The 18,306-nt window shown below is 36.8% G+C and overlaps 4 protein-coding genes across 6 annotated transcripts; 2 read left to right on the top strand and 2 right to left on the bottom strand.

Annotated features, from left to right (window-relative positions):
- The first annotated feature begins 1,789 nt into the window (after positions 1–1,789).
- On the top strand, positions 1,790–8,790 carry LOC105177206 (plasma membrane ATPase 1). Of its 2 annotated transcripts, XM_011100264.3 has the most exons (22): positions 1,790–1,946; positions 2,081–2,182; positions 2,319–2,438; positions 2,545–2,643; positions 2,960–3,097; positions 3,220–3,354; positions 3,492–3,671; positions 3,928–4,134; positions 4,216–4,335; positions 4,418–4,537; positions 4,714–4,836; positions 4,916–5,020; positions 5,114–5,258; positions 5,831–5,995; positions 6,238–6,476; positions 6,631–6,663; positions 6,810–6,891; positions 7,053–7,213; positions 7,546–7,731; positions 7,818–8,000; positions 8,081–8,256; positions 8,372–8,790. In XM_011100264.3, the coding sequence occupies exons 2-22, from the start codon at positions 2,129–2,131 to the stop codon at positions 8,466–8,468; spliced, it is 2,868 nt and encodes a 955-aa protein (XP_011098566.1). In that variant the 5' UTR covers positions 1,790–1,946; positions 2,081–2,128; the 3' UTR covers positions 8,469–8,790. The 2 variants fall into 2 exon arrangements, with proteins under 2 accessions (XP_011098566.1, XP_020554656.1); XM_020698997.2 differs by lacking the exon at positions 1,790–1,946 and having other exon boundaries at positions 1,962–2,182.
- Positions 8,791–9,621: 831 nt separating this feature from the next.
- On the bottom strand, positions 9,622–12,457 carry LOC105177207 (putative F-box protein At1g32420). Of its 2 annotated transcripts, none has more exons than XM_020698998.2 (3): positions 12,202–12,457; positions 10,486–11,675; positions 9,622–9,932 (listed from the first exon to the last, which is right to left on the bottom strand). In XM_020698998.2, exon 2 carries the CDS (start codon positions 11,643–11,645, stop codon positions 10,500–10,502), a length of 1,146 nt encoding a protein of 381 aa, XP_020554657.2. In that variant the 5' UTR covers positions 11,646–11,675; positions 12,202–12,457; the 3' UTR covers positions 9,622–9,932; positions 10,486–10,499. The 2 variants fall into 2 exon arrangements, with proteins under 2 accessions (XP_020554657.2, XP_011098568.2); XM_011100266.3 differs by having other exon boundaries at positions 10,486–11,637.
- A 562-nt stretch (positions 12,458–13,019) lies between these two features.
- On the bottom strand, positions 13,020–15,686 carry LOC105177208 (putative RNA 3'-terminal phosphate cyclase-like protein). The gene is made up of 6 exons (XM_011100267.3): positions 15,306–15,686; positions 15,069–15,218; positions 14,439–14,617; positions 14,120–14,295; positions 13,797–14,010; positions 13,020–13,455 (listed from the first exon to the last, which is right to left on the bottom strand). Exons 1-6 carry the CDS (start codon positions 15,508–15,510, stop codon positions 13,246–13,248), a joined length of 1,134 nt encoding a protein of 377 aa, XP_011098569.1. The 5' UTR covers positions 15,511–15,686; the 3' UTR covers positions 13,020–13,245.
- A 1,104-nt stretch (positions 15,687–16,790) lies between these two features.
- Positions 16,791–18,148, top strand: LOC105177345 (F-box/kelch-repeat protein At3g23880). Its single transcript, XM_011100468.3, has one exon. The coding sequence runs from the start codon at positions 16,885–16,887 to the stop codon at positions 18,016–18,018; it is 1,134 nt and encodes a 377-aa protein (XP_011098770.3). The 5' UTR covers positions 16,791–16,884; the 3' UTR covers positions 18,019–18,148.
- Positions 18,149–18,306: the final 158 nt, after the last annotated feature.

The raw sequence follows: 18,306 nt of genomic DNA, 5'->3' as shown, positions 1-18,306 counted from the left end.
CTATAAAAGATTAAGGGTTTAAATGTAATTCATTTTTATGTAATATTACAAATGAACAAATTACATTTTTATAAAAAAATAATAGCTATTAACCCTCTGCATTTTTTATGTAATTTACCTCATTAGATATTGAGGTAAATTGTTTCATTAAAAAATATAGCAGGATAAATTACTATTATAAGAGGTAATTTGTTCTTCAATAATATCATAGAACAGTTGATTGCATTTTTCGTTCAGATTAATTTGATGTGATTTGATTTATTTTTTTTTCGTTTAAGGATTGTTATCCTGCAGGCAAATTACTATGTACCTTTTAGTACTAATCTTATCTCTACAGAAAAAGGTACGATGATGTCTTGGGGACATGATTAGTGAGAAGCGAATTTGACCTGTTATGTACCCATTTCTTGTAATTGCTATTGCTTTGCAATGTTATATACTTCTATAAATGATTAACGCCATCTGTTGATTACACGTAAAATATTAGGAACATTTAGGAAATAATTATCATTAGTCACTTTTTTAGTAGCATTAATCTATAAAAGCATATTATTTTAGTAGTACGTCTATTTAAATTCTCGTTTCTCTTTATCTAAAATGATTGGCTTATGCGGGTTTTTGGATGAGTTTACGAGTTTTTCAAAACATCTTATGAGATGTTCTATATTAAAATTATGTTGAATATATTGATAAATTATATTGACACCTTCAGAATTAAATACACATATACAAACATCCCTCATATTTTATAAAATTACAATTACCACTCGTATTTACTGACAAAAGTTTACATTAAAATTTTTCCAAAATAAAAAATATTTATATACTTACACCTAATCTCAAAATATAAAAATATAATTAATCCATCTAAAAAATGGTTGGAGCAATTAGGGAAAATTCAAACCCTTGCACAGAGAATTCAAACCTCATAATGACACGTTTGAGTAATTGAGTGTCATACGTAATATTTTGTTTGCAAATGAGTATAAAATTATGCCTCAATTGCAATAGTAAAGGTACATGAAAGAATTAAGACTGAAACCACAACCATACCATTATTCTTCATTAATTATTAGTATCATGCTCTTATATTGCATCCTATATTTTGTCTTGATTTAAATTAATTAATTCAAATCAATAAATTTAATTTTTTTTAATAAGCAGTATGGGAATTGGTGATGAATATTTCCTTATTTTCAACGGTAGGTAGGGATAAAATTGTCAAAGTATACAATTAGGATCGTCATTACACACCACCCTGGAGAAATTTACCTAATACTAGATGGTTGATAATTTTAAATTTTTAATATTTTTTTGGATTTATTTTAATAATCCTATATTAAAAAGTATTTTTAATTTTTATTTCGTGGGATAATGATGAATTTTAAATTCTTTTGATATGGAGTCATTTAATTTTTTTTTTCTAAATTCAAATTATTCCATCTAACTTCATTCTTTAGATTGTATTTAGTTTAGTGAATTTGAATTTTAGGTAAGAATTTTAAAAATTAATTGCAAATTTCTTTGTATTAAAAAATTTCTTAAATGCATGAAACAAAATAAGGAAACCAAAAATGGTGCAATACTAAAACTGAAGCACTTGCCCCAAATCTAAAGAAAAAAGAATAAATATATGTGCGTTTTGCAATTTTGAAGAACTTTAGTCCTTAAAATATGATAAACGAAAAATGTTGTACCCGCCAAGTACAAGATCTTCTTAGAGTGGCGCACCTGCTTCATTTTACCGTACACCATCTGATCCCCGCTCCACTGCCGCTCGTTTACTTCACCTGACGCGCCTTCCCCAGCGCGTGGCGCGTGATTTGGAGGAGTTTGTGAATATATAGGAGAGTGGCAGAGAGATGCTTCGTCTGCATTCCTAGTCCTACCCCATCTCTGTTTCCGAGCAGGACTGTAACTATAGCCAACTGAGCTTGTTTCTTCTGGTGGGTTTCCTTCTTTTATCTTCTTTCGGGACATGTATATATATATGAGTGCTAACTCATACATATACGTGTCTAAGCGTTTGTGAAGAATTTTAGCTGAGGATTTGCTCTGTGTTGTGTGGTTTTGCGTGAAGAATTTTAGCTCTGAGGATTTGCTCTGTGTTGTGTGGTTTTGCGTGGAGATGGCGGCCAAGGATGAAGCGATGGAAGCTCTCAAGAGGGAAGCAGTTGATTTGGTATGTGATGCTTTTTTCCAACTTTTGTGTTGGATAGGTTTCTACTCTGTTTTGTTGAGTACTGTGTTCCTCCTCTGTTTTGGTTTGAATTTTGCTCTGTAATTTTCGTTGAATTTCGACTGTCTTGTGTCTGTAGGAGAATGTACCGCTCGAAGAGGTGTTTGAGAATCTGCGATGCACGAGAGAGGGGCTTTCGTCGGAAGATGCTAACAGAAGGCTAGAAATTTTTGGCCAGAACAAGCTTGAGGAAAAGGAGGTGAGAGTTTCAGTGTCTTCCTTTTTTTTTTTTCCCTCTCACCTTTCAACTCTACTTTTTGTTTCAAGATTTTTCTTTTTTCGTGAAAATTTGATGGAAATTGCAGGAGAGTAAGATTCTGAAGTTCTTAGGGTTTATGTGGAATCCTCTGTCGTGGGTGATGGAAGCTGCGGCTATTATGGCCATAGCTCTAGCGAACGGAGGAGTAAGCTCTAATAACTCCATCTCTTAATTACAGTATTTGTTTTTTCTGGTTTTCCTGCTCCCCACTTCCGCTTTGTCCAATAACTAAAACAAGTACACTATTTTATTTGTTTTTATCTGGTAACTTAAACAAACATTGGATTCTGGCTGTTTGTTTATCTCTATGGCCGTCTTTCTGTATCTGTATCATAGTTTAGTCGAACAGAGTCATCAATTTGATGATTACTTGTAATGATTTGAAGAATACTTGTAGGGAACTAGTCATCCCTTTCTTCTTTCTTTTTGGTTGTTCTTAAATTTTGGTGTGTGTTCTGCAGGGGAGACCACCAGATTGGCAGGATTTCGTAGGAATCATTACTCTCCTTGTAATAAACTCAACCATAAGTTTCATAGAAGAAAACAATGCTGGAAATGCTGCTGCTGCTCTCATGGCTCGTCTTGCACCCAAAGCAAAGGTGCATAGCTCATTCTAGCTGCAGAGCACATTTATGTGTGATTTTCTGTATTCACATATTATGGAATTGCGCACTTCCAACTTGGAAGACCAGATTACATGCTTAGTAATTGATATCTTTAGGTTCTTCGTGATGGGCACTGGAACGAGGAAGACGCAGCTGTTCTTGTTCCTGGAGACATAATTAGTATAAAGTTGGGCGATATTATTCCTGCTGATGCTCGTCTCCTTGAGGGTGATCCATTAAAGATAGACCAGGTCCTCATTTGACTTACAGTTTCTTGATTTGGACTGTTTGCTTTCTGCATGTTGTTTTCTTTTGTTTTTCTTTTTATTGTTTCAGTCCTTTTACTTGCTCTGTTCTGCCTGAATTAACTTCCTATTTCCGCTTGCAGTCTGCTCTGACGGGGGAATCCCTTCCAGTGACAAAGGGCCCTGGAGATGGTGTATACTCTGGTTCTACTGTCAAACAAGGGGAGATCGAGGCGTTGGTCATTGCAACAGGTGTCCATACCTTCTTTGGCAAGGCTGCCCACCTAGTAGACTCGACCAACCAAGTGGGACATTTTCAGAAGGTGAGCACCAGAGAGACTATGCTCAAATCACTATCATCAGAAGCATTATATTGCTTTGGGATTTTAGGAATTGATTCATTTTGTTTATATGCTCAAACTTTTTTAAATGTATGCCTAATGAAATATAGGTACATGTAAGTATTGGAGTATGTCGGATTAACTGTGGCTTTCTTTCTTGAATTTTATCCTTTTCTGCATTTGATTTTGGAAATATTCTTTTGGTCTCTCACAAACAGTTTTTGTTTGTTTCTTGAAGGTCTTAACTGCTATTGGGAATTTCTGCATATGTTCTATTGCTGTGGGAATGGTCATTGAGATCATTGTAATGTACCCTATTCAACACCGTGATTATCGTCCAGGGATTGACAATTTACTTGTGCTTCTTATTGGAGGAATTCCAATTGCAATGCCAACAGTGTTGTCTGTTACAATGGCAATTGGTTCTCATCGTTTGTCCCAGCAGGTAAGAATTTCTTTATTATTTTGGTTGAAGCTTCTATCTTAAGTTTTCTGCTATTTATGTTTTCTCTTGTTAAACTTTCAGGGGGCCATCACTAAAAGAATGACAGCAATAGAAGAAATGGCTGGCATGGATGTGCTTTGCAGTGATAAAACTGGAACTTTGACATTGAACAAACTAACTGTTGACAAAAATCTTATTGAGGTCGAAAAATAGTCTATAGTTGGTATATAAATTTGAATTTACCTTTTGATCCTGCTTTAACTCTCTGTATTCCTAACTGTAGGTCTTTGTGAAAGGCATTGATGCAGATACTGTTGTATTAATGGCTGCCCAAGCCTCTCGATTGGAAAACCAAGATGCCATTGATGCTGCAATAGTTGGGATGCTGGCTGATCCCAAGGAGGTGTGATGTTTTTAATAACTCTTTTTGCGGTTTGGTCTGTTCCAAAAAAAGTTGCATGATTATTCTCAGGAGTTGATGTTATGAAGTACCATAATTAGGCTCACCTTATATTGCTTTCAGTTTGCACTCTTATATATTTAAATTGTGTTTTCACTATGCATATATTCAAACAACAGGCAAGAGCTGGAATTCAGGAGGTTCATTTCTTACCATTCAATCCAACCGATAAGCGGACAGCTTTGACGTACATCGACAATGGAGGTAAAATGCATCGAGTCAGCAAAGGTGCCCCTGAACAGGTACAGCAAAGTCCTACCAACAGATTGTTGTTTCTGTTGCCAAGTAGTTGTCTTTATCAATTATGTATTTGGTTTCCAGATATTAAATCTTGCATACAACAAATCTGAGATAGAGCGTAGAGTTCATTCTGTCATCGATAAGTTTGCAGAGCGTGGATTGCGATCACTTGCAGTGGCATACCAGGTGATGTATTTTTGAGTTAATCCCCAGCAGAATTGTATACTAAAGCCAGGTGGGTGGTGGAACTTGTTCTCACAAATGACTTTCTTGACGCAGGAAGTTCCTGAAGGAAGGAAGGAGAGTCCTGGAGGTCCATGGAAATTTATAGGACTCATGCCCCTTTTTGATCCTCCTAGACATGACAGTGCTGAGACTATTAGAAGGGCACTCAATCTAGGCGTAAACGTTAAAATGATCACTGGTGAGCATGTTTTATCTGAGTATTTTTGTTGTATCTATTTTGTTAAACCACTTTCCATATGAGAGTTGAAATGAATCTGAACAAAATAATTTAACCAGTGTTAAGTACAGGGTACTAATACAACTGCCAAACTCATCTTTGTGTTATATCTTTCCTAACTGCTATGTTTTGATTTGCTTCCTCAACTTCTATGCTTCTTGTCTTTTAAAGTTAACTGATAAGTGCTTACAATGTTTTGAGTCCTTTTGACCATAGCAATTAATTGAGATGTTTACTCTTGAATGATCAAAGTTGATACCTTGATTAAAGTTTGCACATTGTATTGTTTGCCATAGCTAATTTTCTTTCGAGAAGTCCAGGGAAAAAAGTAGTTCACTTAATTGGCACTGTAACTTCATGGAATTAAGTTTATGCTTAAGGAGTTTCCAAACTAGATCATGTCTATTTCTTAACATCAGAAACATAGTTCCTTGTTAAGGTTTTATATACTGGACTTGTATCACTAGTTACTATATCTCTAAACATGCAACTTCCGTTTTCTCATAAGACCAACCTGTTTTACCCCGTGACAGGTGATCAGCTAGCAATAGCGAAGGAAACAGGGCGTCGTTTGGGAATGGGAACCAACATGTATCCTTCATCATCTTTGCTAGGACATGACAAAGACGAGTCCATTGCTGCTTTGCCTATTGATGAGTTAATTGAAAAGGCTGATGGCTTTGCTGGTGTTTTTCCTGGTACGATTAGTATTTCTTCTGTAGCTACCACTGCAATCCTTTATATGGATATATTTTGACATTAACCTGAGAAAAGACTCATAGTCTGCATATCTGGGTTTGGAAGTGGTTGTGATGTTTGTCTGTCAATCAGTTGCATAGATCACCTTTATCAGCAGTTTATTATTATTATTGCTTTACTACTTTATTATTATTATGCTTGATTTATAAGATATTTTAGCAATTTACTTTATCATTTTCAGAGCACAAGTATGAAATTGTCAAGCGTTTGCAAGCTCGGAAACATATATGTGGGATGACTGGTGATGGGGTGAACGATGCCCCTGCTCTTAAGAAGGCTGATATTGGAATAGCTGTTGCAGATGCTACTGATGCTGCTCGAGGTGCATCTGACATTGTCCTGACTGAACCTGGTCTAAGCGTTATCATCAGTGCTGTGCTAACTAGCCGAGCAATCTTTCAAAGAATGAAAAATTACACGGTAAGTCTTCACAGCCCACCTTCCTTCATGCCATGGCTATACTTTTCTTGTATGGGGGTGACAGACGCGAACATAATAACTCAACTCCACGAATGATGGTCCCCCTGCTTTTTTTAGTTGCTTGCTATGCTAACTACTTCCTCTACGTGTGCAGATATATGCTGTTTCCATCACAATACGTATTGTGGTAAGCCTGCAAGAGAGTTGTTCAGTCTAAATGTCATGCATAACTTTTGTCAAGTTAATTACTGGGACATGATCATGGTATATTCTGTGTTGAACAAATTTTCCATTTTCTTTTCTTGCTGATTATTTAATGTTCCATTTTTACAGCTTGGTTTTATGTTGCTTGCACTCATATGGAAGTTTGACTTCCCGCCATTTATGGTTCTGATAATTGCCATACTAAATGACGGTACGTAGTTGTGCCTGGTTCTGATAGCTAAATATATATTTATGCTTTTTTCTTGTCTCAGTGACTTTTGCCATCTTGTGCTTAAAGAAAAACACAGGCCTTGTGATAGGCTCTTGTGATGATTAGTGGAAAATTTGAGACACTGGCTCATGGCTTTGCAGGTACCATCATGACAATATCAAAGGATAGGGTGAAACCATCTCCTTTACCAGACAGCTGGAAGCTTTCTGAGATTTTCACAACAGGAGTTGTCCTTGGTGGCTACTTAGCAATGATGACAGTCATTTTCTTCTGGGCTGCGTATGATACCGACTTCTTCCCTGTAAGTATTTCTTATTCAATATTAGCTATATATAGGACCATTCCAACTCTGCTTAGGGAAGTGGTTATTTTTGGAAAGGATGTTCATGGTAATGCAAACTTATATATTTTAATATTTCATATTTCATGTTTCCACGATAGGAACTGCATATGGAAGACATTTTTATCTGTATGCATTAGTTTGGACCCTTGATATTAAGTTTGTGTTTGATGCTGTATCATAACTCGTGAATGTGCATTTTCCACATTTATGGCAAGTATCCTTGTAACTTTTACTTTGGTACACGATCAAGAACTCTAGTAACTGTGTTTTGTTGCATTGATATCTTGCAGAGGATATTTGGAGTTGAGTCTCTTGAGAAAACTGTTAACCCTGACTTCAGAAAGCTTGCCTCCGCAATATATTTGCAAGTGAGTATAATCAGCCAGGCTCTCATATTTGTGACAAGGTCCAGAAGTTGGTCCTTTGTTGAGCGTCCAGGGCTTCTTCTTGTTGGGGCTTTCCTCATTGCGCAGCTTGTAAGCAAACTATACTCTGCTTTTGTTCTTTATTGGAAAGCTACCAACTATCCTGTCCTTACGTCAACACTTATTTTTTATGGCAGATTGCTACCCTGATTTCGGTGTACGCAAACTGGAGCTTTGCTGCAATAGAAGGGATAGGCTGGGGTTGGGCTGGAGTTATATGGCTCTACAATATCATATTCTACTTCCCACTTGATTTAATCAAATTCTTCATCAGATACGCATTGAGTGGAAGGGCTTGGGATCTTGTTATTGAGCAGAGGGTATAAAAACTACCAGTTCATTTTCATTATGCATATTTATGAAGCTTCATTTAATCCTTCTTGTGATGTCCACTTCGCAGATTGCCTTCACAAGGAAAAAGGATTTTGGTAAGGAAGACCGGGAACTTAAATGGGCACAAGCGCAAAGGACACTCCACGGGCTTCATCCACCTCAGACACAGTTTGGTGAACGTAATAATTACAATGAACTTAATCAGATAGCTGAAGAGGCTAAACGACGAGCTGAGATGGCAAGGTATAAACAAATCCCAATTCGATTATCAAACTTCATCATTTCTAGACAACATCTGTACAATTTCCAGCCCATACAAATTGTCATGTTCTTAAAGCTGTGTTTATCCTTGCTGCAGGCTCAGAGAGTTGCATACATTGAAAGGCCATGTTGAATCTGTTATAAAGATGAAGAATCTTGACATAGACACAATTCAGCAATCATACACGGTCTAAGAGCTCTGAGTGCTTTTAAGATATAATCTAGGCTTCATTGGTTGTGCTCTCTTGTTTCCTTTCAGTCGAGCTCTGAGATACCAGTCGTCTCTTCCACCGTTTTTTTTTTCTTTTCTTTTAAAGGGGTTGGGGGTCGACAAAAGCACAAGTTAGGGAATGGAAGGGGACTGCGTAGCTCTTACGGACAATGCCTACATGTATACCTCAAAATATTGCTCATTTTTGTTTTATAGGTAATATGAGATGCGAATTCATACCCCCTCCATTCTCTCTCTTGATAATATTATGATGGTTCCATATCTTATACCAGTTGCTTTTTATCTGTTTCTCTTGTAAAACGTTTATACGGAGCAAGATTACCCAAATTACACTGACGCAAATGCTAGTAGATTTTTGAAAAGCAAATTTAGGGGCTTCTCTGTCTATGGTTGATGATTTTCTTTCCTTGCTTTAGCAACATAAATAATGTTGGTATCACCTGCAAAGCCAAATCCTTTCACAATTCACAGCCCCGAACAATTATCCATTATAATATGGAGATCAAGCCTGTCAAATATTTGAATGCTGAAGTAACATAAAACACTAATTAATTTCGGTCCTTTATACTCTTCATATCACATCACTAGAAATGTCACGAGTCCCGCAGTATGTGACAAATAACCCTACGGACACAATCTCTTCCTGTACCCAAATATCGAAGGAGATAAGAGTTCTGGCATTGCATGACATGCACGGGGATGTAGCTCAGATGGTAGAGCGCTCGCTTAGCATGCGAGAGGTACCCCGCATCTCCACTTCTTGGGGTGATTTTTGTATTTTCGAGTTTCTTAACAAAAAATCTTGAGCATGGGTCTGGCCGTCTCTGGTTATCTGGTCCTCATCCTCCTAGCCTCACCAAGGTATTACTTACTACACAAGATTTAATCACACAACTTAGAAAAGCACAGATTCCGTGAGTGATTTATCACGCGAATGCAGGCTTCTTATACACACAGAAAAAAGAGGTGGAGGCTAATAAATGACTTGTTGGCCAGGGATGCGTGACACTTCCCATTAATCATTATTATTATGTTTATGTATCCAATGTTGCTTGCGCTTTGCGGGTTATAGCTTCTTGATGATGATTCATGAGTAATGTTGAATGCGACGCGAGTGAGCAAGATTTTTCTTTTTCATAAAGAATTTTCTCTCTTCGGAAAGAGCAAATTTTACAGCTGAGTTAATGAATCATCCGAGCAATACCAAATACATACACATACCCATCTAATCTGCACTACAAATATTCAAATTTGACCTTTACACTCCCGGATCCAGTCACATATCAATTGTTTAGTTTCTCCTATTAGATTACATAAAAGATCAGATGCATTTGAGAATGGTAGATTGGTTCTCGCCATCAGGATTTCCTCCCTCCTACGCGTTGCGAATCCTTCATCCTAAGTTCTGGCATCCAGACCACAATCACTGCCAAAGATAAATGGGCACTCTAAAATGTTGTCTTCATAAAGAAAGTAAATAGAAACACAGTGATCTACTCGTAATCAAGTCTGAGTTCAAAGGGCATGCATAGGGCCCTAATATTGAAGCAATCGAGCCGACGAATCAATAAATGTAACAACAACATCAGCCAAATGAATATGAAAGCCCCCGAAAAACTAGACATTTTTTCCATTTTTATTAAGAATAAAATGGACATGGAGCAATACAAGGACACATAAGCGCGGTCACATTTCAATTACTGATAATGGTTTACCAACCAACAGTAACCATGACCACAACATTCTTCTGAGATCAGGAGGAGATTTAAAAAGGAGAAGTGTCATTTCAATAAAGCATGAAACAGTAATACAATAACAAGTAGGCAGGGTTCAGATATTAGTATTTACTAGAGATTTCACAGTTTGATTGGTTTAACAGAACTACTGGAAATATATAAAAACAGAATCTCTCTATAACCTTGTCTACTAGCACAGTTAGAAGAAAAGGCATGTACTCATGCATAAATAATCATCTCTACCTGTTGCTTGATGATTATTTGAAGAAATCCTTAACGAAATCAGATGAAGTATCCCACAGCTTGCACTTATTCCCCTCTCCTTGTAATGAAACAAGGCTCTCCTTATAAGAAAAAACCCAATAAATGAAAAAGCCATTTTCTTTTCTTCGAGCTTCAACAGTCCTCAATTTCTGGGTGTAGACATTGTACAAAGTCAAGAGTGAAGTTCCTGTTTCTAATAATACCTCACTGTTCTTCCAGAAACCAAGTGGCCATTTGATGTCCTGGAAAGGGCCAACTGTTAATATTTTAGTCCAGCAACCTTCCTTTTTCATCACCCATACATCTACACATTTATCAATCTTATCTAAATCACATGATAACAAGGCTATCGAACTGTCATACAAAGCAAGATCCCCTTCTTTAGATTTAATACAATCTGGCACCTGTATTTCTTGAAACTTCTCACTGCTCATGTCAAATGCAAGGATAGCAACATCAGTGTCATTAAACTCTGTGAGCCAATAGTAGACTCCGTTCAAGTATGTATTACACAGAGATCTATATGCACAGCGACTTGAATTAACCAAATCCACATCCTCAAAATGTCTCCAGGAATCACTACCCGAGTTGTAAACTGAAACAAGAGAAGGGTAGTGTGGGACATCCATTTCTTCGTTCCAAAAGTATTGAATTGAAACAAGCTTGTAATCTCCACTAGAAGGGTCTAATCCAAACCCCAGCAAATCATCATAGGAAGATAAATGTGGTTGAACATATGGACGAACCAAAGGGAGCGGCTTAAACTGTCTCATGGCCGGGTTCAGCAGCGCCATATGTCCCGAAATACTAACCACACAGAATACGCCATTTAAGGGTCCCATAAGAGCTGCAACTGTAACAGGCATCTGTAGATGATCAGGCTCTTCGTATTCAGAAAAGATTTCATCAACATACAAGGCGAATACATATCGTTCCTCATCAGGTCTGTAATGCCGAATAAGTAGGTGTTCTTGATTGCTCTCCTGGCTAAAATGCTGATTTACGAAAATCGCGCTTCCGATGAGGGCGTACCAGTGCTTGCAAACACATTTCAACTGCAACAGGGTCTTCACAGGCAACCTCAATAGAATCTCCATTATCACATCTTCCGGCAAATCACCGTTCTTGAGGCTTTCCATATAGCCCGAGAAGTTATGAGTTTCGTTATACTAAAAATTAATTAAAAAGGAAAAAAAACTCTGTTGGGATGACAGAAAGTATGGAAACGAACCACAGGACAAAGTTGTTTCTTATACAAACAAAGTAAAGGTAACCCAAGGGAGCAAAAAAGCACTCACCACTAACAATATTGTTTCATTATTTTTTCCTTGGAAAACCTTAATACAGATCTCGAATCAAAACTAAAGGCATATAATTCATAAAATTACTAGTGTATCAGACCAGATTTTTCATCTTAATGCGATACAAATATACACGCGCACGCGCAAAGAAACACACAAATCAAATGTCGTTTTTAATCCACGTAAATTACATCTGCGGACTAAAAACCACATCAAATTATTTTTCTCTTTTCAAAACGATTCCGGAAACAAACAGAAAGAATAAAACGCATAAACCCAAGAAAAACCATTTCTAGAGAGAGAATTTAAAATAAGAACTCCTAATTCCAACCTAAATCCCACGATTACCAAAAAAAAAAAAAGAAAGAAAGAAAGAAATAGCAGTATAGATTACAGTTTGGAGTTTGGAGTGAACATGAGGTGGGCGTCGACGGGTGAGTCAATCTACAGACAAGTGCGGATTTAGCTGGAAGGGGCGCTGCATGAGGTTGCCGACACCTGTCCAAAGTGAACTTTGTAAGGAGAGGAGTTCCCAATCCCCTAGGCCCTCGGTGAACTGGAGAAGAGAGCAGAGAGAGAGAGACAGAGAAGTATCATTTCCATATGTCGTACGTTTTTATGCAATGAATTGGGTAGGCAAATCAAATCATTTTTAGATTAAATAGGCTCAGGCTCGGAATGAGTGTAAACACGACTTCATTTTTATCCTAATAATAATAATCCAATATTTCATGGAATGAGCCATAAATATCATACATAACTGACTTTTTTCGCGTATAATTAATATTACCACGAAAGGAAATAATGTTTAAGCTGATATTCTTTCGAATATTTCCCACATTATTACTACTTCAACCCCATATTCTGTTGCCATATACACATTAATTTTATTTATTACTTAAAAAATATCTTGTTTCTATTTCTCACGTTTATGCCCCACTTTCTTAATCAAAAAATTGAAGAGTCGCATATAGAATTTTATTGATTCAGATTTTTTCTTCGTCCCAAGTTTATGTCTATGTTCATTTTGTCTATATTATCTTGCTTTTTATTCTTTACTGTGTTGGCTCGTGAGGATTATAAGACAACATTCAACAATCAGTAACCAAGCAAAAGTTGGTCCCAATTGGCACCATCTAAGACTACTAGTGATTTCGTTGATATGTTCATGCAAAGAAGGGATTCTTGGCGACAGGCAATCAGAGTAAGAAATTATTGGTACCAAGCAACCAACAAAACCTTCATTTTCTGAAAGAATATATTAAGTTAGAGTAAAAAGAGTTTGATTTATAATGGTACAGAACAAATGAAAATTTGGAGCCAATTGGACATGTGATGTAGAGATTCTGTAGTTCATGGCGTCCTTTTGATGCAGGGCTACGTGTGCTTTTGCTTCAAAAATATGTAACCTTGTGCGTGAAAAATCACCAAGTACTTGTCAGGATACCTTCCTAGAAAGATTCTTGAGTCCACATCCAACACATTTAAGAATGACAGTCTCTGTTGATGGATCTGGCTTTATCACAAACTTAACGCCAAGAAAATCTCTGATGTGTCTAAGGACTTCTATTGCATAAGGTGCAAGCTTCCCAACACGAACTTTTGAAACATCCTGAGGACACAATGCACAGAGAAGGAACAATAAACCCTGCAATACATAAAATCCATATCAGAGAAACAGTAAAGAATATGTAATATTGCAAATATCATCTGGGGTTGGACGATCTTGTACGCAATATTGAAAATATCATCCGGAGTTGCGCAATTTTGTCGTATTAGAAAAATTTGGTAACATGCATATCAGAACTCCAGATTATGATTGATTCTCATTAATTTTAAATACCCACACCAAAAGTATCTTTTAAAAGCCATACAAGAAAAAGGCAGGCTTAAGTCTTACAAGTTATCAAGCTAAATAAATTGATAATCCAATAGTCATCATAACTATCCAACTTATTGGGGCCAGAGGGGAAGTCTTGTAAAACAAACCTGATGAGTTGAATCCACCACGCCTCCTTGTTCAATCTCACAAAGCAGGGCTGATGCAATTTCTTCACCCACATCCCCCGGAGGGCTCAATTCTTTCTTCTCATCCTCAAGTTCACCCTCGTCCTCCCCTCGAGCATAAGAAACCGCCGTATCAGCAGAGATGACACAACCTGATGTGGTCTCAGCGTAAAGTGAAATTCCATAGCCGGGTGACCTGCAGATGAAGCCAAATTCAAAATGGATAAGTTGCGATCAGCATTGTAGTAAAGAGTTCACAGAATCTTCTTTATTTACATTTCAAATGATATTGGTAATAAGCATACTTTCCAGCTTGCTCTCCAGCTTTATGGTCAGTAAATATGTGAACATCGGGTAGCAATCGATTAAAAATACCACGAGCAGCATGTATCATGGTATTCTCAAACTGAGCAGATACTCTAGTTGAGAAGGTGATTCCTCTAATCCTCTTCACCATGCCCTCATCTATCCAGGTAATTGCCTGTCCAACATAAAAAATAAAAAATAAAAAATGAAAATAAAAGATACATCTGACAATTTATCCTCTACCATGTGTGTGAGAGAGACAAAAATGAAAAAGGGGAAGAGAAGATAAACAATAAAAATAAAGCATGGAATCATTACTTTTAAACTATCTACGATTGGGACTGAAAGAATAACTTGTCCACCACCATGTGGAGGCACGCCCCGGCTCTCTATTTTGAGGTCCAGTCCTTCTGAAGGTACTCCAAACTGCTTCAACATGGGTAAGGTAGCAGATCGAAATGTATCAACAGATGGGTCCTTTGAATCATTTGTAATACCTAATAGGCAGGCAATCCTTAATTAGGAATCACTCAGATAGAATTAAGAGCATCACAGGTTCAATAAGTAGGAGTAACTCAGTTGTCACAAAAACATAACCTCCAGCTATAAGCAACTTTTAGAACCCAGGTGAACTACAAAACTGAATCAACCAAACTAAACTACATTCTGTTTTCAATGTCTTTAGTTGTTCAGTTCTCACCTTGCAAATATTGGTCTCCATCCAAGAGTATGTTACTAAAGTCTTACTGGAAAACTTCAAATAATTCATCCCCTGACATTCTTAGTATCACCTAAGGCAGACACCATTAGTCTCTTGACAAATTAATAATTCTTACTCATTAGCTCAAGTTCTCATCTTTTTAATTCCAAAAATGATGATGAAACCAATGACAACTAAATTACATGCAGCCACTAACAAACACAAAAATAGGGAACAAAAGAAAACACCTTTGAGCCTGATACTCAGGGGCTTCTTCCCAAACAAACCTAATACAACCAATGGCTCCAAGAAATAACCAATGGACCGGCTGGTTCCGCAATCATGAACTAAATGCCTACCACTCATCACAATCCCCGGCTTGTACTTCAGTTTTGTGCCTGCGCACAACCAAAAAGAAAAAAACATCCAATGAATACCTAAAACGAAGTCGATTAAGCATATAGGCATTTGCTTGTATCCTTTACCGGTTTCATTAATTTCGACAACGCAGTCATCGGAAACTTTTTCAAGGAGGCGCAGGAGCGAGACCTCATGCGGGCGGAGGCCAGGCCACGTTGCGTCTGCACGTATGTCCTCGATAAGGATGGGTGTAGAGGATAGAGTGGACAGGAGGAGCCGTAGCCTCAAGTTCTGGCTTCCTTTCAGCCTCATATACGAAAACTTCCCCATTCTTGACCAACTAATTCTATTTTTCTACTATTCTGCCGGTTCTAGTGCTTCCCAGGTTGGGTACTTGATTCCCGAGGAAGGGCGGTGCTCCGGCGATTCGGAACTTGGCGCCGCCTCAGTGGAGTAAAGAAGACTGGGGAAGAGGTTTTGGGCTTTAAACCCTTGAAATGTACAATTTGGTCTTCCTCCTTCAATATTTATTTTTTATTTTTATATTTTATTTGTGTAAATTTTTTATCTTAGGCTTTCTATATATAATATATATACATATAATAAATATAATATAAAATAAATATGATTTTGACGTTGATTTTTGTCTCCAAGACACAAAATATTAAATATTCATCATTTATATATACATATATAAAGAGATGTGATTTGACAATATCAAACACACAATATTTATTTTAAATTATCTCTAAAATCAAATCCAAACATATACTTATTTATTTTATATTTCTCTTTTTATATTCAAACCATTCAGAAAACGAATCTAAATACTATGCAAGGTTTCATCAATAAATTCACAATCATTACTTTGAGTTCATCGGGGTAAGTACATATCTATCTCATTTTATATGAATAATTGTAATTTATTTATTATTTTTAATTATATTATCATATTAATTAAATTGAAATATTATTTAATTTATCGAGATACTAATATGATTATATGTATTACTGATTTTAAAAAATCAAGAAAAATTGAACAATAAAAAATAATTTTTTCTATAGTATTAAACAAATAATTTCATTATTTTCATAATTCTCTTTGCCCCCCTCTGAAATGGAGTAGGAGAAGGGGGATTGCAGCATAGTCCAATACATTTACAAATAACAATCGTATCAACTTGTACTCATCAGTCGTGACATATGTTAGCAATACACATAATTGAATATAATATTAAATTATTAATTTTTATTCTCAATTAATAGAATTCAATCATAGTGTAAGAATAAATGCATGCATTACTTTTTGTTATTAAAGTATAGATTAATTACATATATGTTGGTAGAACCTTATTAGCAAGAATCAATTATAATGAATTTACTAATAAAACCAATAATCTGAGCTTTATAATTCAATTCACGCGAGAAAATATTATTTCAGTAAATAATTTATTCGCCTACACATCCCCACAACATTTAAACTCTATTTATTTTCTTCCTATAAAAAGAAAAAAATAAGGGAATCTTGGTCGCATGATTAACAACACACCTTACATATTTATTTCTAAATATTATCATTAAAGAATAAATCTTGGGATCATAATTGCCTTTTAAATATATTAAAAAATTTGTTGTAATTGCATGTAAATTTGTTATGAATAAAAATATATCTCATGGTATGGCAATAGTGTGGGATCATATTTGATGCAAGAAAACATGACGTTAAGGACAATGACAGAGCACGGCAACCGAAATTGTTACTCCCACTTGCCAGAAGCTGTGATTCTGCATATTCTGCTAAGACTGCCAACAAAGTCCATAACACGCTTTAAACGCATTTGCAAGAACTGGGCTGCCCTCATCGGGAGCTCGTATTTCATAAAAAAGCACTTCAATCACGAGGACAATAAGGCTAAACTCCTTGTCTACCACTACAGACCCGATCTCCAACAATGCATTTTCACTTTATACCAGGATCCGACATATTCAAGGTACGAGATGCCTGACCATCTACAGTTTCATAATATAGTGTCAGTGATCGGGCCCGTGAACTCCATATTTTGCGTGGTTGATGAACACGTTGGAGGAATGAGTTTGTGGAATCCTACTATACGTGAATTCAGGCCGATCCCCGCAGCAGGCCCGGATTGCCTAAACAAGTATTGCGCTTATATGAATGTATATGGGCTGGGGTTTGACCCGTCAAGTGATGATTACAAGGTGGTTTGGATCCGAAAGTTTATGGACCCGACTGCTTCGACATCCTCACTGATTTCTCTGTATAGTCTGCGTGCTGATTCGTGGAGGCATTTTAGAGATACTGATTTTGGCATTGTGGTTCAGAATATGAGTGAGTCTAAATGCAACACATATGTGAATGGAGTTTATTACTGGCTGGCGGATGATGTGAGATTCAGGTATTATATTCTAGGATTTGATATGCGAACTGAGGCGTTTGTGGAGATGGATGTGCCTGCTTGTATTACTTCTTTGTATGTGAATCTTTCTTTGTACTCCGGTGATATCGCGATCCTGTCGTTGGATGTGCAAGACGAGGGGAAATCTATTGATTTATGGGTTAGGAAGGGAGAAGGGTATTGGGTGAAACAAATGGCAATTGGACCCTTTTCATTTTGGGATTTCAGCTGGCCGTTTGGATTGTGGGAGAATGGTGAGTTAGTGATGGAGACGAGCTCTTCGGATTTGGTGCTGTTGAATCCAAATACGCATCAACTTTGGAATCTTCATATCCAAAGCGAGTATGGCCATACTCGCATGTATAGTTACAAGGAAAGCCTTGTGTCAATCAGAAGAAGGAGCCAATGTTCGGGGCTGTAAGAGCTGAAATGATTAATAGCCAGTCTCCAACATTACCCCTCGCTTAACAATATTCTAATCTGTAATAATGCCCAGTACAGACTAAATTAGGAAGATACATTCACAAAACTTTCAGTTTCCTCATAAATCATTATCGTAGGAAATGAGTAATTCATGTATGCCGTCCAGCACTCTTAACTACCATACGATTTTAAATTAGTCTAAGTACTTTCAGAAATAAAAAATTCTTTAGAGACACCAATCTGTACATACAGCTCACAGATTACGAAACTTTCCCCCAGGCAAAGA

The sequence above is a fragment of the Sesamum indicum genome, linkage group LG9, assembly GCF_026168435.1.
Source record: "Sesamum indicum cultivar Baizhima isolate 11 linkage group LG9, ASM2616843v1, whole genome shotgun sequence".
NCBI classification, from domain to species: Eukaryota; Viridiplantae; Streptophyta; class Magnoliopsida; order Lamiales; family Pedaliaceae; genus Sesamum; species Sesamum indicum.
Note: the sequence above shows the minus strand (reverse complement) of the source record. Positions and strands in the feature narration are given on the sequence as shown.